Source organism: Tursiops truncatus, chromosome X (genome assembly GCF_011762595.2).
Source record: "Tursiops truncatus isolate mTurTru1 chromosome X, mTurTru1.mat.Y, whole genome shotgun sequence".
Lineage (NCBI taxonomy): Eukaryota > Metazoa > Chordata > Mammalia > Artiodactyla > Delphinidae > Tursiops > Tursiops truncatus.
The window spans coordinates 75,671,745-75,693,828 of NC_047055.1; the positions used below are offsets into that span (position 1 = coordinate 75,671,745).

The following is a 22,084-nucleotide window of genomic DNA, read 5'->3' on the forward strand; positions in this document are numbered from 1 at the left end:
TACATGTTGGGAAATTGAGGCCCAGAGAAGGAAATGTAATTGCCCAAAATGTCACAATTTAGGATTCCTAATGACCTTGATTCAAAGGCAATTTGTAAAACTATACTGTAGTTTGGCTGAGCAAGAAAGAAATGAAACTTAAAAACACAGAGAACCTCAGAATTAAAAGGCAGTAAGGTTAAGGGTCATGTAATTACAGGGTAGTGAACTGAGGCATGGAGGTGAATTCCCACCCTCTGGACCCACATGGCACTCCAGTCCTCAAAAACTCAGATCTCATAAAGAAGGTATATGTGTAACAAGGTTTTGTAATCAGGGATGGATACTACATACCTGAGGCCTCAACTCTCATCTCCAGGAAGTCTGCCTTGAGAACTGTGGGTAAAGGAGGAAAGACATTTCACTAAGACTCTAGAAATCAGAACTGGAAAGGAAAGCAAGTGGATGGGTGACCCTTCCAGGATGGTGGCAATTAGGCCATTTGAAAAATGAGGAAGTGATTCCATCCAGATGTTTCAAAACATCTCACTCCATGCTTATAGGTTGGCATACCTCTCTGCCAGATTTAGAGAGCCCAGTATCCCAGACACAAAGACATCTTTCAGGTGCCAGCACAATCCTTCGAGTGCCATACTATGGGAGGCAAGGGAAGACCAGAGGAATTGGCCAAAGACCAAAGACTACATTCTGTGATTATCTCCAATGGGAAAAAGGCAAAGACGGAAGGCAAGTGCCTTGTGAAACATGAATCTTTCTTTGCCTTGAAGACCAAACCAGCCTCTTGATGTGCTTAGATTGGTCCTAAAGTAGACTTGTCTGGGGATGGTTGGAGGCAAGAGACAATCCTGGAGAATCAAGCTCCATATAATTTGGCCAGAAAATCCCAGACAACAGCTTGTCCCAGGGCTATACCCTGAACATTGTTTTTCTCTTCTCTCTTAAGTCTATTAATACCTACTCCCTGAGTGATCTTATTCCCATCCATGATTTCAATTCCCATCAAATACTGAGACCACCCCCAAAAGGTTACTATTCACATTGTAGTATATGTGAATGCCCCTATAAATTTGTACAGTGGCTGTACTTAACAGTTCTACCTCTAAACCTACGTAGATCCAGCCCCAATTACTAGTCTAAGTTGCAGTTACCCACTGGACATCTCTATCTGGATGTCCCACAGAGTCTTCATACAAACTGTGTCCAAAATTGAGCAGAGAAACTTTCCCACAAAACCTATTCCTCCATGATTAATTATTGTTACCATCTACCTAACTGCCCAAGTTAGACTTCCTTCTCTCTTAATCTTTCTCCAATGCTCCATGTTTGAAAAGTCAGTAAGGTCTTACTGAGTCTACCTCAAATCTGTCCTTTCATTCCATTCCTATTGACAATGCCATACATCAGGACCTCATCAGCTCTTGCCAGGATGATTAGCCTCCTAACTGGTCTCCCTGCCTCCAGGTTTTACTGTCCCAACTATCTTCCTCATTAACAGCAGAATGTGTGTGTTTTTTTTTTTTAAATAACTCAGGCAGCTTAGAATATGCATTGTCATGCTGAAAAGTTTTCCATGACACCCCATGGACTACAGAATAAAGACCAAACTCCTTAGTATGTCATATAAGGCGTTTACAGTCTGGCCCCAATCCATCTTCTTGGCCTCAACTCTAGCTAAGCTTCCTTCTTCTCACCCCCACATTCTAGCCAAAGTGGAACACTAATCACTTTGTGAACCTGCCTTGCATAAGCTATTCTGCCTTACTGAAATGTCTTCCCCTCCCTTCTCTTCTTGATGAGCCACTTCTCATTTTATTTCAAGTTTTTAATTTTTTTTAATTGTTGTATTGTAGAAGGGAGATGAATGAGAAGTGAGGTCATTCAAATGTCAGGTTACATAGAGTCAGGTGTACAAACTGGAAGCAAAAAGGGGCAGAGAAAAGGTTAAACAGATCATTTTCATTAGAGATGAGATGGGATTGACTGGCTAGTCTAAGAATCTTGACCAGTAGCCATCATGTAGGTGCACTGATGCAAGTGGTGGTTACAAAACTGGGGCCTAGACAGAAGGGGTGCTTTCCTTATATGGATGCTGAGTGGGAGGAACCTGTGGGTACCTAGGAAGGTGGCTTATTACATATTGGAGGACTGGTGTACCCACCTTGGCCTTACCCACAATCCTGCCAAGATGGAATCTGGGAATAAGGAACAGGATTAAATTTAGGTTCCAGAGGCCTGGACATAGGATTGGTTAGGTTGTCCTCCAGCCTGAAGTGCCTGCTTTGACCACAGTGCCCTATGTTGCAGTTGGTCCAAGACCTCCCTGAGCACTAAATGACAAAGCCCAGGTAGTGGTTACCAATCTTTCCACACTTTCAACACCAGGTTGGCTACAGTTTCCCTATTAAAAGTCAGGCTGCCTTAAAGATTCTGTTGGACTTTGTTCATGCCTAGTACGTATCCCTCTCAATGCCTTGGTTCCCTGTCCAAAGCTACAGATCAATCCCTCACATTTTCAGTGTATTCTATCCATCTTTAAAGCCCCATCTCAGATATCACTTCCTCTAAAAAGCTTTCCTTTAGATATGCCTAGTTCATTCTGTTAATTCTAGTTTGCTTCATTCTATTTCCCTGGTATTTATTTCTCATATGGTTTATCCTAGGGAAGTTGGAAGGACCACCAGGAAGTAGGAAGTAGTCCTGATCATAGGCAGATACTTTATTAAGAATATAAAGTATTCTCTCTCTTTCTGTTTTTCTTTTTTTCCCTCAAGCCTATCTGATTAAGCCTGCTTTAAAAATGTCCTAGGTGAAAACTTTATCTTCATTCTATCAGTAAGAGAAATCTGGGGCTTTGACCTCACTTTCATTTGTTATGGTAGAATAAATGGTAAATTATTGTCTAAGGAGAATTTGGCCTAGTCTATAGTTCCTTGTGGCTGACTGCCAAGCAGAACTAGGGTGACCTGCTGTTCAGAATCATGTCCTGGTGAGTCGGGTCCCACAGTTTTAACTAGATGATGTCAAACCTATCCCAGCTCCAGCGCTGGTAAAGGCACATTGTTCTGCTTTTAACTGAATACCTGGAAGAGTTACACTCCTGTCACCCATCAGGAAGCACAATTTTGAACTCTCTGATAAGCAACATTGAATAAACTCACAGAAGAGTGCCTGAAGGCCAAGCAATCATTTCTCCAGGTGTTTTAGTCTAAAGGGTGCCAAATGATAGGCTTTGGAAAGCCTGTACCAGTACTTGAGGGATTTTAAAAACAAATTAACTGGAAGAAAGAAATAAAGGAAGGAAATTTAAAAAACCCACACTCCCAGGCCCTACTCCTGGAGATTCTGTTTTTGTGGGTCTAGAGCAGAAGGCAGGAATCTGTGTTCATTTTATTTTCCCTCAAAATTTTCCAGGTGATTTATATGTTCAGCCAGTTCGAAAACAACCACCTAAGTCTAATGTTTACCTCTGAAATGAGGGCTATGCTTATTCTAAGGCTGTTTATATTAGAATATTGCTTTCTATATATTCATATCAGCTGCCCTTTTAGAATATAATAGGGTCTAAATAAGTAAACTAACAAAAAAAATTAGACCTACATCGAGCATAAAGTTTTTGCAATACCACTTGGCCTGTGAGTACTCTATGTATGTGTGAGAGAGAGAGGAGAAAGAGAGAAAGAGATGGAAAGACAGAGTCAGAGAGGCAGAGACAACAGATACAGAGATAGACAAAGAAAGAGAGACATGGAGAGAGACAGAAAAAGAGTCAAAGAGATAGGGAAACAGAGACATAAGTAGAAAAACACAAGGAGAGACATAAAGAGACTGAGAATTACAGAGACAGAGAAACAGTGTGCGAGAGACAAATGGACAAGAGTGACAAAGGCAGAGAGACATACAGTTATAGAGACAAAGACAGAGACACAGGGAGACAGAGAGACAGTGTTGGGGGGGAGAAAGGAACAAACACAGACAGAGAGAAAGAGACAGAGCTACAGAGAAACAAAAATACAATGTTAAGAGAGCAAATGACATGCTCATGATACATTTATTAAAAAGTTATTTGGTTTCATTTCTGTCACCTGCATCTCTTACCTTCCTGTTTTCCGGGAAGCTATTTCAAAGAACCTGGTCCTGGAAGCCACCCTGCAAAGAGAAGCCAACCAAGTCCCATGAGTTGCTCTGGAATATGTGTGGGAACCAATGGCCAATGGAAAGGAAAAGAAAATATGAACCAGATAGGCCACCAATGCCAGGCTCTGCCTTAGCTTGCAAAGGATCTGGGTCTGAGGAAAAACCCAAGTATCAGAATGTGAAATGGCTCAGAGACCATAGGCACCCCCAAGGCTATGGCTGATACTCTTTGCTTCCCCTTGGCTCAGAATGATCTAAGTATGTTGCCCATTCAGATTACTCTTGGGAGAAATAAGTGAAACAAGTTCTTGGTTTCAGAGTATAATTTTTGACATTTTGCAAATACACTTAGCTAATTAGTCCAAACAGTAGAGGCTCTGTTTTTCTTATTTCCTCAATTTTGCAATTATGGAAAACAAAAGACACAAGAAAAAGGAACACTAGGAGGCAGGATACTGAGAGGGGTCCCAGGCACTGGCTGAGGAGAGGCCTGCCAGGCTAGTTTTGTGGCCAAGAAAAGCTGGTCCCTGAGAGTTGCTGTGGCCCCACCTTAGCTGCTCTATCCCTGATTCCTTGGCTTACAGGCCAGACTCAGGAAGGCTGGTTGGATAATAGCTCTGCTACTACCCTGTAAGAGGCTCTCTGGAGAATCTGAGTCATTCTGGAAGATTTTTAAAAATCATACCTTCTCTTTAAAAAAAAAAAGCTTCAAAGCACACGTAAAATGACCAAATCTGTTCATTAAATTACTTTTAAAACCAGTAGTAATAATAAGAAAAAAAATTTACAGAGGCAAAGAAGCATGAAAGCAGCCGGTAATCTTATCACCCTAGAGAGATCAGGGAGACTAAGAAAAATGGGTCTCCTATCGGGTACCAAGATTTAAACACCTCACCTTTAGGAAAAATCTCCCAGCTTTAAGTGTTGAGTAGAACACTCCAAACAGAGCTGGTCTGCGACAGTCCCCTACACTATGAAGTGAACGATACCCTGGAGTTGTGCATTGTACACCCTTCACAACCATAATGGTGATCCTGAAAGCATTCTTAGTGGTCTAAGGTGGACTTTAGGTCAAGGTTGAAAAACAACTCTACTTACACAGACGATGGGATTTCCCCTGCATTGCCAGTCACTATATCTGGCTTTGGTTCGGGTTTCTGGGTAGTAGTTGCCCGGCAGGGAGGATCTGGAGGCCTCACTGGGGGTCGGATGATGGTTGGCTTTTCTCCTGGAGGCCGAACTGTGCTGAAACTGTCAGAGTCTCCTGGAAAAGAGAACAACAAGAACTTGGACAGTGAGCCAAATGGAACACCACTCCTCAGCAGGTACCCAATATTGCAGCTATCATGGCCACCTCCCTTGGTCCCCATTTCTTTTTGGTAACTAACAACTCTGGATTAAAAAATATATTCTTCCAGAAGCTGTCCCTTCAGAAAGTCTATGTTTGAACCTCAGCTCTGGAGCTTCACATTTGTGTGACCTAGGGTATGTCACATCAATTTGCTCAGTCTCAGTTTCCTCAACCATATAATCAAGACTAAAAATATATTATCTTACAGAGACATTGAGAGGATTTACTTGGGTAGTAATATGTTTAGTACTGTCACTGGCACATAGCAGGTGCTTAGTCAATGTTTGATGATAAATTTGTTACATTCATCATCACCAAAAATGAGTCTATTTTCACTTAAGCCTTGACTATTGTGGCAGTCTCCTAACTCACCTTTCTGCCTCTATGTCTCTAGTTTCCAGGTCACTCAGTACAAAATAAATACACATAATTTTTTAATAAAATGATTCTGGCAGGAATATAGTGAAACATATGCATGCACACACTGCTGGGGGTACTGTACACTGGGCTTATTCTAACTAGATAGCCATCAATAATTCTGGAACAGAGTATCATCCACCAGAGGGCAGACAGCAGAAGCAAGAAGAACTACAGTCCTGCAGACTGTGGAACAAAAAACACATTCACAGAAAGATGGACAAGATGAAAAGGCAGAGGGCTATATACCAGATGAAGGACCAAGATTAAACCCCAGAAAAACAACTAAACTAAGTGGAGATAGGCAACCTTCCAGAAAAAGAATTCAGAATAATGATAGTGAAGATGATCCAGGACCACAGAAAAAGAATGGAGGCAAAGATCAAGAAGATGCAAGAAATGTTTAACAAAGACCTAGAAAAATTAAAGAACAAACAAACAGAGATGAACAATACAATAACCAAAATGAAAACTACACAAGAAGGAATCAATAGCAGAATAACTGAGGCAGGAGAACAGATAAGTGACCTGGAAGACAGAATGGAGGAATTCACTGCTACGGAACAGACTAAAGAAAAAAGAATGAAAAGAAATGAAGACAGCCTAAGAGACCTCAGGGACAACATTAAATGCAACAACATTCGCATTATAGGGATTCCAGAAGCAGAAGAGAGAGAGAAAGGACCAGAGAATATATTTGAAGAGATTATAGTCGAAAACTTCCCTAACATGGGAAAGGAAATAGCCACCCAAGTCCAGGAAGAGCAGCGAGTCCCATAGAGGATAAACCCAATGAGAAACACGCCGAAACTCATAGTAATCAAATTGGCAAAAATTAAAGACAAAGAAAAATTATTGAAAGCAGCAAGGGAAAAACGACAAATAACACAAGAAACTCCCAAAAGGTTAACAGCTGATTTCTCAGCAGAAACTCTACAAGCCAGAAGGGAATGGCATGACATATTTAAAGTGATGAAAGGGAAGAACCTACAATCAAGATTACTCTACACGGCAAGGATCTCATTCAGATTCGACGGAGAAATCAAAAGCTTTACAGACAAGCAAAAGCTAAGAGAATTTAGCACCACCAAACCAGCTCTGCAACAAATGCTAAAGGAACTTCTCTAAGTGGGAAACACAAGAGAAGAAAAGAACCTACAAAAACAAACCCAAACCAATTAAGAAAATGGTCATAGGAACATACATATTGATAATTACCTTAAATGTGGATGGATTAAAAGCTCCAACCAAAAGACACGTGCTTGCTGAATGGATACAAAAACAAGACCCATATATATGCTGTCTACAAGAGACCCACTTCAGACCTAGGGACACATACAGACTGAAAGTGAGGGGATGGAAAAAGATATTCCATGCAAATGGCAATCAAAAGAAAGCTGGAGTAGCTGTACTCATATCAGATAAAATAGACTTGAAAATAAAGAATGTTACAAGAGACAAGGAAGGACACTATATAATAATCAAGGGATCAATCCAAGAAGAAGATATAACAATTATAAATATATATGCACCCAACATAGGAGCACCTCAATACATAAGGCAAATGCTAACAGCTATAAAAGAGGAAATTGACAGTAACACAATAATAGTGGCGGACTTTAACACCTCACTTACAACAATGGACAGATCATCCAAAATGAAAATAAATAAGGAAACAGAAGCTTTAAATGACACAACAGACCAGATCGATTTAACTGATATTTATAGGACATTCCATCCAAAAACAGCAGATTACACTTTCTTCTCAAGTGTGCACAGAACATTCTCCAGGATAGATCACACCTTGGGTCACAAATCAAGCCTCAGTAAAATTAAGAAAATTGAAATCACATCAATCATCTTTTCTGAACCACAATGCTATGAGATTAGAAATGAATTACAGGGAAAAAAACGTAAAAAACACAAACACATGGAGGCTAAACAATACGTTACTAAACAACCAAGAGATCACTGAAGAAATCAAAGAGGAAATCAAAAAATACCTAGAGACAAATGATAATGAAAACACGATGATCCAAAACCTATGGGATGCAGCAAAAGCAGTTCTAAGAGGGAAGTTTATAGCTATACAAGCCTACCTCAAGACACAAGAAAAATATCAAGTAAACAATCTAACATTACACCTAAAGCAACTAGAGGAAGAAGAACAAGCAAAGCCCAAAGATAGCAAAAGGAAAGAAATCATAAAGATCAGAGCAGAAATAAATGAAATAGGAACAAAGTAAACAACAGCAAAGATCAATAAAACTAAAAGCTGGTTCATTGAGAAAATAAACAAAATTGATAAACCATTAGCCAGACTTATCAAGAAAAAGAGGGAGAGGACTCAAATCAATAAAATTAGAAATGAAAAAGGAGAAGTTACAACAGACACCTCAGAAATACAAAGCATCCTAAGAGACTACTACAAGCAAATCTCTGCCAATAAAATGGACAACCTGAAAGAAATGGACAAATTCTTAGAAAGGTATAACCTTCCAGACTGAACCAGGAAGAAACAGAAAATATGAACAGACCAATCACAAGTAATGAAATTGAAACTGTGATTAAAAATCTTCCAATATGGACTTCCGTGGTGGTGCAGTGGTTGAGAGTCCACCTGCCGATGCAGGGGACGTGGGTTCATGCCCCGGTCCGGGAGGATCCCACATGCTGTGGAGCAGCTGGGCCGGTGGGCCATGGCCGCTGGGCCTGCGCATCCGGAGCCTCTGCTCTGCAGAGGGAGGGGCCACAGCAATGCATACCTGCACAGCCTGCATACCGCAAAAAAAAAATCTTCCAACAAACAAAAGTCCAGGACCAGATGGCTTCAGAGGTGAATTCTATCAAACATTTAGAGAAGAGATAACACCCATTCTTCTCAAACTCTTCCAAAAAATTGCAGAGGAAGGAACACTCCCAAACTCATTCTATGAGGCCACCATCACCCTGAAACCAAAATTGGACAAAGATACTACAAAAAAAAGAAAATTACAGACCAATATCACTGATGAATATAGATGCAATAATCCTCAACAAAATACTAGCAAACAGAATCCAACAACACATTAAAAGGTTCATAAACAATGATCAAGTGGGATTTATCCCAGGGATGCAAGGATTCTTCAATATACGCAAATCAATCAATGTGAAAAACCATATTAACAAACTGAAGAATAAAAACCATATGATCATCCCAATAGAGGCAGAAAAAGCTTTTGACAAAATTCAAACCTATTTATGATAAAAACTCTCCAGAAAGTAGGCATAGAGGGAACCTACCTCAACATAATAAAGGCCATATATGACAAACCCACAGCCAACATCATTCTCAATGGTGAAAAATTGAAAGCATTTCCTCTAAGATCAGGAATGAGACAAGGATGTCCACTCTCACTACTATTATTCAACATAGTTTTGGAAGTCCTAGCCATGGCAATAAGAGAAGTAAAAGAAATAAAAGGAATACAAATTGGAAAAGAAGAAGTATAACTGTCACTGTTTGCAGATGACATGATAGTATACATAGAGAATCTTAAAGATGCCACCAGAAGACTACTAGAGCTAATTAATGAATTTTGTAAAGTTGCAGGATACAAAATTAATGCACAGAAATCTCTTGCATTCCTATACACTAAAGATGAAAAATCTGAAAGAGAAATTATGGAAACACTCCCATTTACCATTGCAACAAAAAGAATAAAATACCTCGGAATAAACCTACCTAGGGAGATAAAAGACCTGTATGCAGAAAACTATAAAACACTGATGAAAGAAATTAAAGATGATACAAACAGATGGAGTGATATACCATGTTCTTGGATTGGAAGAAACAATATTGTGAAAATGACTATACTGCCCAAAGCAACCTAGAGATTCACTGCAATCCCTATCAAATTACCAATGGCATTTATTATGGAACTAGAACAAATCATCTTAAAATTTGTATGGAGACACAAAAGACCCCGAATAGCCAAAGCATTCTTGAGGGAAAAAAACACAGCTGGAGGAATCAGACTCCCTGACTTCAGGCTATACTACAAAACTACAGTAATCAAGACAATATGGTACTGGCACAAAAACAGAAACATAGATCAATGGAACAAGATAGAAAGCCCAGAGATAAACCCATGCACCTATGGTCAACTAATCTATGACAAAGGAGGCAAAGATATACAATGGAGAAAAGACAGTCTCTTCAGTAAGTGTTGTTGGGAAAACTGGACAGCTACACGTAAAAGAATGAAATTAGAACACTCCCTAACACCATACAGAAAAATAAACTCAAAATGGATTAGACACCTAAATGTAAGATGGGACACTATAAAACTCTTAGAGGAAAACATAGGAAGAACAGTCTTTGACAAATAACAGCAAGATCTTTTTTGATCCACCTCCTAGAGTAGTGGAAATAAAACCAAAAATAAACAAATGGGACCTAATGAAACTTCAAAGCTTTTATACAGCAAAGGAAACCATAAACAAGATGAAAAGACACCCTCAGAATGGGAGAATATATTGCAAACGAATCAACGGACAAAGGATTAATCTCCAAAATATATATACAGCTCATGCAGCTCAATATTAAAGAAACAAACAACCCAATCCAAAAATGGGGAGAAGACCTTAAATAGACATTTCTCTAAAGAAGACATACAGATGGCCAAGAAGCACATGAGGAGCTGCTCAACATTACTAATTATTAGAGAAATGCAAATCAAAACTACGCTGAGGTATCACCTCACACCATTTAGAATGGGCATCATCAGAAAATCTACAAACAACAAATGTTGGAGAAGGTGTGGAGAAAAGGGAACCCTCTTGCACTGCTGGTGGGAATGTAAATTGATGCAGCCACTATGGAGAACAGTATGGAGGTTCCTTAAAAAACTACAAATAGATTTACCATATGATCCAGCAGTCCCACTACTGGGCATATACCCAGAGAAAACCATAATTCAAAAAGACACATGCACCCAATGTTCATTGCAGCACTATTTACAATAGCCAGGTCATGGAAGCAACCTAAATGCCCATCGACAGATGAATGGATAAAGAAGATGTGGTACATATATACAATGGAATATTACTCAGCCGTAAAAAGGAACGAATTTGAATCATTTGTTGAGACGTGGACGGATCTAGAGAGTGTCATACAGAGTGAAGTAAGTCAGAAAGAGATAAACAAATATCGTATATTAACACATGTATGTGGAACCTAGAAAAGTTGTACAGATGAGCCGGTTTGCAGGGCAGAAGTTGAGACACAGATGTAGAGAACAGACGTATGGACACCAAGTGGGGAAAACTGTGGTGGGGTGGGGATGGTGGTGTGCTGAATTGGGCGATTGGGATTGACATGTATATACTGATGTGTATAAAATTGATGACTAAGAAGAACCTGCAGTATAAAAAAATAACAAAAACAAAACAAAACAAAAGGAATTCTGGAACAATGTGAATGAAATGCAAAATAATATATATGAGACAGTTCATACTCATTAATCCAGTTGATCCACTTTGGGGAACAGGCCCAAAGAAATTAACTCTAAAGAAAAAAATAAGGAAAACAAGTAGCACATAAACATGCTTCTTAACAGCAAAAATTCAGACCCAACCACAAAGGCTGATAAACAAACAATTCAATTCTTACAAGTATTTAACCAATACATATTATGCATGAAATGACAAGGATTTAGGCTAGGTCAAAAAATGTATTCATATAAAATAATATTAAGTGAAAAAAAGTCCACAAAAAATGTTCATGGCCTGATGAACACCATCTGGAAATAGACACGTTTGCAACTATGCAAGGGTGTTAGTAGATCTTGATATTCATTCAATTTTTGTCAGTAAACCTTGATATTCATTGTTTTCTTCTACAAAACTTTTTAAGGTAAATGTAAAAAATATTAACTTTAATCCATATAATACTGTTGTAAGATTTACCTTAAGTATTTCCACACTGTATTTCTTCTCCTTAAAGATTTTCTCAGTGACTATAAAATGTACAGGATAAGTTCAAACTCCTTAACATAAATTCAAGGCCCTCTATGAGCTGGTCCCAAATTATTAAACCAGGTACTAGTGCTAGATTTTAAATACCAGCTCTACTTTTGTTACACTGGTCTCCTCACCGGCCCTATCAAAGCAGCAAGCCCTTGACTCTTCTAGATGAGACAGTATGGTACAGTGTGGAAAGTAAGTCTGGAGTTGGGCAGACCCTGCTTTCAGGCCTTGTTCTGCGACTTCCAAACTGTGGAACCCTGTGCAGTTATTTCAACTCTTTGACTATCAAGGTATTCATCTGGGAAATGGATATAATAACCCGTCCTCACAAGCTGGTTGTAAGGACTAAATTAGATGGCTGTTAGAGAATACCTAGCATGTAGCAGGGATAAGTAAGTGTTAGACTCTGTCCTGCTTCTTTCCCGATATATGTCCCTGTTCTCATGTCTTATCTGTACTGTAACTACCCCTAAACAGTCAGCTCAAATCTCAATCCTCTGAACACTTGAGCTGACATTGGTAATTTCCATCCATGTAAGCACTCATGAAGTACTTATATATTGCTCCATGGGGTTTTTTAATTCCTCCAGCTAGTCATTCTGGTGAGGCAGACAGATATGAAGAAAGATAATGATAATACAGTGTGATTGGTGTTCTAATGGAGGTATGAACCAAGTACTATTCATTTACACACTAGGCTGTATCTTACATTTCTGGACATGCCATTCCCCTTAGCACCAGGTCGGGTACACAGAATTGCAGCTAAAGAGTGACCAAAATAATAATAATAATCCAATTTTTCTAACACATTATAATATTCAAAGCACTCTCCCAATTAATTATTTGATGTTCACAATAAGCTTGGGAGGAAAGAATAGCAGATGGGTCTTATCTTTCCCATTTTATAGAGAAGGAAACTAAGGTTCGGAAAGGTGAACTCACTCACCCGCAATCGTATAGTTAGGTAAGTGGTAGAGTGAGGACTAAAACTCATATCTCCTGTTTTTGCATCCACTTTTCTTCCCAGTGTCTGCTGTTTTGTTGTTATTAGTAGTAATATAAAAAGTTATAAATGACAATAATAATGGTAATGGTAATAAAATAACTGGTAAAAAACTTTAGCTACCTTTTTTATTGAACACCTGCTCTGTTCCAGGTACTATGATAATATACTCAGTACTTTATGCATATATTCTCATTTAACATTGGCCCTAACCCTGAAAGACAAGAAGCATTATGCCTGTTCTATAGTTGAGGAAACAGAAACACAGAGATGAGAAGTATAACCCCATAGTTAATTGACAATAGACTCAGGTCCATCTGCTTTCCAAAGCCCAAGTGGTCAGAAGTACCAGTGATTTTCAACCTTGGCTATACATTGGGAACATTGAAATTATACAGTACTGGGGACCCATCCCCAGAGAGCCTAGCTTAATTGATTGGGGTAGCACCTTGGTATGGGTATTTTTAAAAGCTCCCCAGGTGATGCTATGTATAGCCAGAGTTGAGAACCACTAGGCCACATGATGCTGCTTGCTCACTGCAGATCAGATTATAACAGCTGACAATGCTGTTCCATTTCTACTGGTCACTGGAGGAGGTATTGGATAGGAAGCATATGCTACAGTCAGAGCCAGAAAACATTTCTCCCTGAAGCTGTATCCACCCTAAGGCTACTGTTTCCTTTGGTGAGAGAACCAGATGACTCCCCCTGAAATATGAAACCCATTCATTTCCCAGTTGCAGCCACATCCAAATAGACATCAACCCAAGGCCTCAGAAAACAAATGTCATCAGCCTTGCATCCTCCTAGGCTCTTTATTGGGTGCTGCAAATTGATGATTCATTTTAAGTCAAACTTTGAAGTAGTAGCAATGGGCTTTCTTGTTTGAAAGACCCCAATGTTGTTCTCTCCTGCCTCTAATTTGCGACAGTATAGCCACTGTGTCAAACTGAGGAGGCAGGGATGGAAGAGTAATAATAACTGGGAGTCAAAAGACCTAGATTCCAGTCTTAATACTAAAACTAACTTGCTGTGTGAGCTTGAGCAGATCACTTCCCTACCTGTACAATGTGAACTTGGACTATTTTCCAGATCAGTAGGTCCATGATATGTCTATAGGCCTATATCTCTCCCCGCTGACTTTTATATGCTACAGTGGAATACTCTAGAAGTCAGTTCTGATCATGTACCTAACCAGCTTGAAAAAAATCTCCAGATAGAAAGATAGATAGATACTAGATTTAGATTTCACAGCTCCCTGTTGCCTGCAGAATAAACTCAAACATTTTTTAACCTGGAATTCACTACCTTCTTCCACCTGGCCTCAACTGATGTTTCTGGTCTAACTTTCCACCCTTCCTCTTTACATATCCCATAGTCCACAGAAACAGTATTATTTCTTGTTCCACGTACACATCCTACAATTAATCATTTCTTTCCTAGATGCCCTTTACCCCTTCTAATATGCCCAAATTTGCATCATCTATTAAGATTCAGCTTAAGTGCCACATCTCTTAGAAGCCTAATATGTTCCAAGTTCCTTTCTCTTACTCTTACAGCACCAACCACCTTGTACTTTGAATCAGGGCTCTTTGTTTTGGTGGCTCTATCTCCCCTATTAAAATGGAGCAACCTGAGAGCTAGATCTAAGTGGGATTCCTCTCTGTATTCACCAGGGGCCCAAGTAAATTGCTTTGCATGTAACTGGTATTCAATAAATACTCATTGAGAAAAGAAAAACACAGTTCAGTCCATTAGAAGGACAATGGAAAAAGCTTTCCCTTTTGAAGTCCCCATTTGTGCCATCTGTGACAAACACAAACATGATATACCCAAATTTCAGGGCTATTCTAAAATCTAAATTGAAAGGTGTTCAATAGACTGAGTGTTCCTTGAGGGCTTTTGTGCCTGGCCTTATGCTCTCACAACATATGCAGACAAATGATTTGACATTGACTTTGCCATCTAGGGGCTTAAAACTGAGTTGGAAAATGAAGTCATACTCATGGGAAATAAGCATGAATACAGTAACTCAGCATCCACAATTAAAGGGTCAAACTTGGGTGCCAAAAGAAGTGAGGTAAGGGAGAGTTCCCTGGGGCAGAATTGTCAAAAGGCTTCATGGAGGTAATAGGACTTTAGCTGGACTTTGAGGGATGGCTAAGAATCCTTCCTTTCCCCTTCCCCTTATCAACAGTCCTCCTATTTCTGAGTGTTTGGAATTGTCAGAGATAGGTTGAGGGTGGAAAGAGTAGTTCTGAGCTCTTTTATGACACCTACATTTGAAGCTTGAGGCTTCTCATAGGCTCTAGAATATAGAAGAGTAAATATCTACCATCTTCCATGCCTGCCATTTCCTGAGAGGTTGTTACCCAACCACTACCACTATCATTTTTTGAACTTCTTTTATATTACCAGATGTTTTGTATACCTTACTTAATCCCCACAAAAACCTTACCTGCAATATAGGCATTGTCCCCACTTACAGTTGAGAAAACTGGCTCAGAGAAGTGAAGTTCACCTAATTAAGATTGTGTAGTTAGTAATTAGCCTCCTGTAAAAGCAAAACAACTGCTACCTTTTACTTAGTACTCATTATGTGCCAAGTACATTGGTATCTCATTTCATCATTACAGCAATCCTATAGTCACAAATATCTTCATTTTACAAATTAGAAAACTAAGGCTCAGAGAGGTTGTGACTTGCCCAAGGTCCCACAACTGGGATGAAGCAGAGCCAGGATTCAAACTCACATCTCAGTGACTCTGGAGCCTAAGTCATATCTGAGACTCCACTAAGCCTTTTGAGCTTATTGGTATTTTTACCAAATTGTACTTCCTTTTAATTTATTTTTAACTTCGGTCCACAACTTGACTCTTTGGACCTCCCTCTCCAGCCCAACCTATTCCCTCCCTCCCCATTCTCTATCAAATGACCATAACTAAAGAATTTTAGCATTTATAGATTTATTAGGACTTGATGAACATCAATATTCAACCTTAAGCCAATTTCTTCCACCTTTTTTTACATCCATCTACACCTTACCCGAGAGCACAGAGTAAAGGGAGGCTGTTTTAACTTGTAGATTCCCTCAAACTTCTAGAATCATCTATCTCTTTCTACGACATTCCCCCATGATCACCTTAAAGCCTCTGACCCCTGTGAATCAACTTGGAGTTAGGCTCCAGGAAAGCCAGAGAATGAAAACTAAACACAGTACATTATTAAAAGCATAATGAGTCCAAACAAGAAAATGTGGATAATGGCCATAAAGCTCATTACTGCAAGAGCAAGTCTGTGCCTAATACTTTTAGAGCAGATGCAAATGCTACTCATAGCATTAGTCACCCCAGTGGAGAATTGATGGCCCTGTGGCTGAGCAGGGCCTTACAAGCACCCTTTCCCCAAGCCCAAAAGCATGCTACCAGAATGCAGTCTTCTCTCTCCAGTCAAGACAGAGGCTCCTAAGCCCATATGTCATAGGGTCTCAGTGTGGATGTATTCTCCATTTTTATCTCAGAACCTCTGGCACAGTGAAGGGCTCTTTACCCCATGCTCCTACTGGAATGTATTCTAACTCCCACTAGAACATGGATGACACTGGACTGGGACTGGTTGCTTACATGCCAGCCTCGCCATGAACCTTTGGAGGGCAGGGAACATGGCCATTCATCTTTGTCTTTCTAATTGCACAGCACTGTGCCTGAATAAATGAACAAATACATGTAAGTAGATGTCCTTCCTCTCCGTTCCCCAAAGGAAAGTCCTAAGTCCCTTTGTAGAAGCTACAAAAATGCCCTTTCCAAAGCCAGGCCTGGTAAGAGGCAGCAACATCAAAGGAAGGCAGGAAATTTGGCTTGTATAATTTTGTTCCTCCAAAAGTGAATGCTTCTTAGAAAACAGAAAGGGGAAGGTAGCTGAAGCCACTTAAGAAATAAGAATGTGATACCCAGGGAGCCAAGGTTCAATCCCCATCTCCACATCTTACAATGTGGGTGACTCTGGGCAAGCTGTTTCACTTCTCTGAGCCTCAGTTTCTCCATCTGTGAAATTGGGAAAATAAAACCTATCTCAAAGGCCTATCAGAATGATTAGATGCAATAGATGAAGAGACGTGTCCAGTTCCATGTGTGGAACAGAAAAGGACCCTTGACAAAATTACATCAGCAAACAATATTGGTTACATTATCAAGTTGAGTGTCATGGAACAAAGCAATTTAACATGCACCTTGTTTTTGCTATCTTTAATTACTAAGAAAATATGTGGAGCACATCCAGTCTATTCAAATGTTGGATCAATGCAAGGAGTGAAGATGGTGGATAGGACAGTGGCACAGTTGTATCACTAAAGCAAAGAGACCTATGCATTGACCCTCAGGATGGCAGGCAAAGCTCTGAAGAAGGAGCTGAATTGAAGTGACAACAACAAGATGCAGAGTGGGTCAGCTAAGGTGACAGCTCTCTCCCTCTGACATTGCCATTTCAGGCTGTGGGCTAGAACCTGTGGCTAACAACTATTAGTTATAGCTTGGGGTCAGAGTTGTTTGCAGTTTTTGTTTAGTTGATATTTGTTCTGATGCCCAATATCTGTCACTGGAGTGACAGCCAAAATGGGGAGGAAGGGAGGGAATAAGATGTGAGGAGGTGGGAGTAGGGAAAGTTCCAAGAGGCAACTACACCAGAGGTTTGGCTAATTCTTCACCAAGGGCAGGAGTACTACCTCAGTTCTACTTCCTGTAGCCAAGGCTAGAGGCATGGGTCTTTGAGAAAACCTGCATCACACTGGCCTGTTGCTAACTGATTTAAGGCAGAAAGCAAAGCCGGGGAGTGCTGTGGCCCAGATTTAGATAGTCTGGCTGATACTGGACAGTCAAATGAGTACTCGCATTAGCTGAAACCCTTAGATCAGAGCAGCTGCCGCCAGCAGCCTGAGGCAGGACTAAGGAGGAAGGGGAAGAGTGGAATGTCGTTGGGATTTAACTTTGCAGCAGAAGATGGTGAAAGCGGAACTGATAGGGAGGGCTAAGTTACTGTGTGGGCTGAGCTGATAAGATCTGACTGACCCCAAGGCTTGGCGACAGGCAAGACAAACTTTACTGTGATGAATATAAGTTGAGTTATCCAGTTATGCACCAGATTGATGTGAAGGTCAACATATGACTTATAAATTGAAGCAGTTGTGTACATAGAAGTCTGGCTTAACTTGTTACTTCCGAGAAGAGGCAAATCTTATGAAGAGGAGGAAAAGGGGAAGGAATTAATAACATATTCTGCATATTGATTATATAGCAGATACTTTATTTGTTATTCCTTTTAACCTTAGCAATAATTCTGAGGGATGAACTGTTTCTCCCATTTACAGATAAGGAAACCAAGGTACAAAGAGGTTAAATAACTTAACTGTAATCATACAGATGCATCAGTGTCAAGCTAGAGAATTCATAGTCAGTTACTTAGTAGAAATCTTATCAGAGCCCCATAGAATAGCTTTTACTGAATTGTGCTCTGAGACAATGCCATCAACCCATATTGAGGTTGTTACATGCAACAACCCACATGATGAAAGCAGCTCCAGACAATATGTAAACGAAGGAGCATGTTTCTGTTTACGGACATGGAAAATTGAATTTCATATAATTTTCGTGTCATGTCATATTTTTCTTTGACTTTTTTTCAACAAATTAAGGCTTAGGTTTGCTAAGTCCTTATAAAAGCTTAAAGACAGTAGGGACCCTGTATGTCTTATTCACTCTTATGTCTTCAACACCTAGAAAGGGGCCAGTTAGACAGCAATTATTCTTACTATTTTTTAAGTTCTTATATTTTTCTATATTGTGAAATGCCTTAAATATTTTTTGGAACAGGACATGATATAAAACATAAGGCACATTTTTAAAAGGCTATCTAGCTAGAAAATAAAAGAGTCAGGATGTGGATCTAAGCCTTTGTGATATCAAAGTCTCTTTTTTCATAGAATTATATTCCCCCTAGTCCCCTCTAGATTAGTCACAACCTCCCAACATGAGTCTCCCCATCTAGTAGCCAATTAAATTTGCAGAAGTCAGCCACATTTTGAATTTGTAATTTGTAACTTAAAAAGCCCATAGTTTTGCTGCAGTTGTGCCCTCTTGTCCCTATTTCTACTATACTGGAAAGTAAGAATGAGAAAACAATAGTTCACAGGTTCAAAGCTTCTTATAGGAAGGTAAAGTGATAGTTCTGCCTTACTGGAAAGAACACAGACTTTGATGCCTGCCAGACTTGCTAAGACTTAGATCCCAGATCTGCCAGTTACTCACTATGAACCTTTGGCAATTAACACCTTTGGGAGCCTCAGTTTTCTAGTAGAAAAAATATATATTTTCCACAATAAGTTTGTGAGAATAAGAAATATTATGCTAGTACCTAGTACAGTGCCAGGAACATAGCAGATACTTAATAAATGGTAAATATAATGCACCTAATGTAGAAGCACCAAAATATATAAGGCAATTATTAACAGACTTAAAGGAAGAAATTGATAGCAACACAATAATAGTAGGGGACTTTAACACTCAACTTACATCAATGGATAGATCATCCATACAGAAAGTCAACAAGGAAATAGCAGTCTTAAATGAAACATTAGACCAGATGGATTTGATAGATTTGTATAGAGCATTCCACCCAAAAGTAGCAAAGTACATATTCTCCTCAAGTGCACATGGAACATTCTCAAGGATAGACCATATGTTGGGACACAAAACAAGTCTCAATAAATTTAAGAAGATTGAAATAATATCAGGCAACTTTTCCAATCACAATGGAATGAAACTAGTAATCAACTACAAGAATCTACAAGAATTACAAATACGTGGAGAATGAACAACATACTACTGAAAAACTATTGGGACAACAAAGAAATCAAAGGAGAAATTGAAAATTACCTGAAGACAAATGAAAATGAAAATACGACATACTTAAATTTATGGAATGCAACAAAAGTGGTACTAAGAGGGAAGTTTATAGCAACACAGGCCTACCTCAAGAAACAAGAAACAAATCTGAAAGAAACAATCTAACCTTACACCTAAATGAACTAGAAAAAAAAGGAAAAAAATGAAGCTCAAAGTCAGTACAAGAAAGGAAATAATAAAGATCAGAGTGGAAATAAATGAAATAGAGACCAAAAAGACAATACAAAAGATCAATGAAGCTAAGAGCTGTTTCTTTGAAAAGATAAACAAAATTAACAAACCTTTAGCTAGACACTAAGAAAAAAGAGAAAAGTCTCTGATAAGTAAAATCAGAAATGAAAGAACAGACATAATAACAGATACCACAGAAATACAAATAATTATTAAAAAAAAGTTATGAATAGCTATATGCCAACAAATCAGCCAACCTAGAAGAAATGGACAAATTCTTGAATCCCAACCTTCCAAGACTAAGTCATGAAGAAAGAAAATCTGAATAGACCGATCACTAACAAAGAAGTTAAAACAGTAAACAAAAACCTCTACCAAACAAAAGTCCAGGATGACACGGCTTTGCAGGTGAATTCTACCAAACATTCAAAGAAGATTTAATACCTATCCTTCTCAAACTTTTCTAAAAACTTAAAGAGGAGGAAAAACTTCCTAACTGATTTCACAAGGCCAACATTACCCTGATACCAAAACCAGACAAGGACAACACACACACACACACACACACACACACACACACAGAGTTACAGGCCAATATCTCTGATGAACATGGATGAAAAAATCCTCAACAAAATATTAGCACATCCAATACAATACATTAAAAGGATCATACATTGTGATCAAGTGAGATTTACTCCAGGGATGCAAGGATGGTTCAATATGTACAAATCAATCAATGTATACACCACACATTAACAAAATGAAAACTAAAAAATGTATCATCTCAATAGATGTAGAAAAAGCATTTGACAAGATTCAATATCCACATATGATAAAAATTCTCAATAAAATGGGTATAGAAGGAAGTACCTCAACATAATAAAGGCCATATATTACAAATTCACAGGCAACATCATACTCAATGGTGAAAAACTGAAAGCTATCCCTCTAAGATCAGGAACAAGACAAGGGTGCCCACTCTCACCACTCTTATTAAACATAGAATTGGAAGTCCTAGCCAGAGCAATTAGGCAATAAGAAGAAATAAAATGCATCTATATTGAAAGGAAGAAGTAAAACTGTCACTATTTGCAGATGATATTATTTTATACATAGAAAACATAATAAAGAAAAAAGAATGAAAAGAAATGAAGAAAACTTAAGAGACCTCTGGTACAACCGTAAACACAACAACATTTGCATTACAGGGGTGCCAGAAGGAGAAGAAGTAGTGAAAGGAACCAAGAAAATATTTGAAGAGATTATAGTTGGAAACTTCCCTAACATGGGAAAAGAAATAGTTACCCAAGTCCAGGAAGTGCAGAGAGTCCCATACAGGATAAACCCAAGGAGAAACACCCCAAGACACACAGTAATCAAATTGACAAAAAATAAAGACAAAGAAAAATTATTAAAAGCAACAAGGGAAAAATGACAAATAACATGCAAGGGAACTTGCATAAGGTTAACAGCTGATTTCTTAACAGAAACTCTACAAGCCAGAAGTAAGTGGCATGATATACTTAAAGTGATGAAAGGGGAGAACCTACAATCAAGAATATTCTACCTGGCAAGGATCCCATTCAGATTTGACAGAGAAATCAAAAGCTTTAAAGAAAAGCAAAAGCTAAGAGAATTTAGCACACCAAACCAGCTCTACAACAAATGCTAAAGGAACTTCTCTAAGTGGGAAACACAAAAGAAGAAAAGAACCTACAAAAACAAACACAAAACAATTAAGAAAATGGTCACAGGAACATACATATCAATAATTACCTTAAATATGAATGGATTAAATGCTCCAACCAAAAGACACAGGCTCACTGAATGGATACAAAAACAAGACCCATATATATGCTGTCTACAAGAGACCCACATCAGACCTAGGGACACATACAGACTGAAAGTGAGGGGATGGAAAAAGATATTCCATGAAAATGGAAATCAAAAGAAAGCTGGAGTACCAATACTCATATCAGAAAAAAATAGACTAAAATAAAGAATGTTACAAGAGACATGGAAGGACACTACATAATGATCAGG

At 38.9% G+C, this 22,084-nt stretch overlaps 1 protein-coding gene across 7 annotated transcripts in view; it reads right to left on the reverse strand.

The window, feature by feature from the left end:
• The window catches only part of OPHN1 (oligophrenin 1), a 615,628-nt gene that overhangs the window by 13,957 nt on the left and 579,587 nt on the right, over positions 1-22,084 (reverse strand). For all 7 annotated transcript variants that reach the window (XM_073799243.1, XM_073799242.1, XM_073799241.1 and 4 more), the window contains 3 exons: positions 5,233-5,398; positions 4,096-4,146; positions 334-375 (listed from right to left, as the gene is read on the reverse strand). In XM_073799243.1, coding sequence (XP_073655344.1) covers positions 342-375; positions 4,096-4,146; positions 5,233-5,398 — 251 coding nt within the window. In that variant the 3' untranslated portion in view covers positions 334-341. The remainder of the gene's footprint in view (positions 1-333; positions 376-4,095; positions 4,147-5,232; positions 5,399-22,084) is intronic.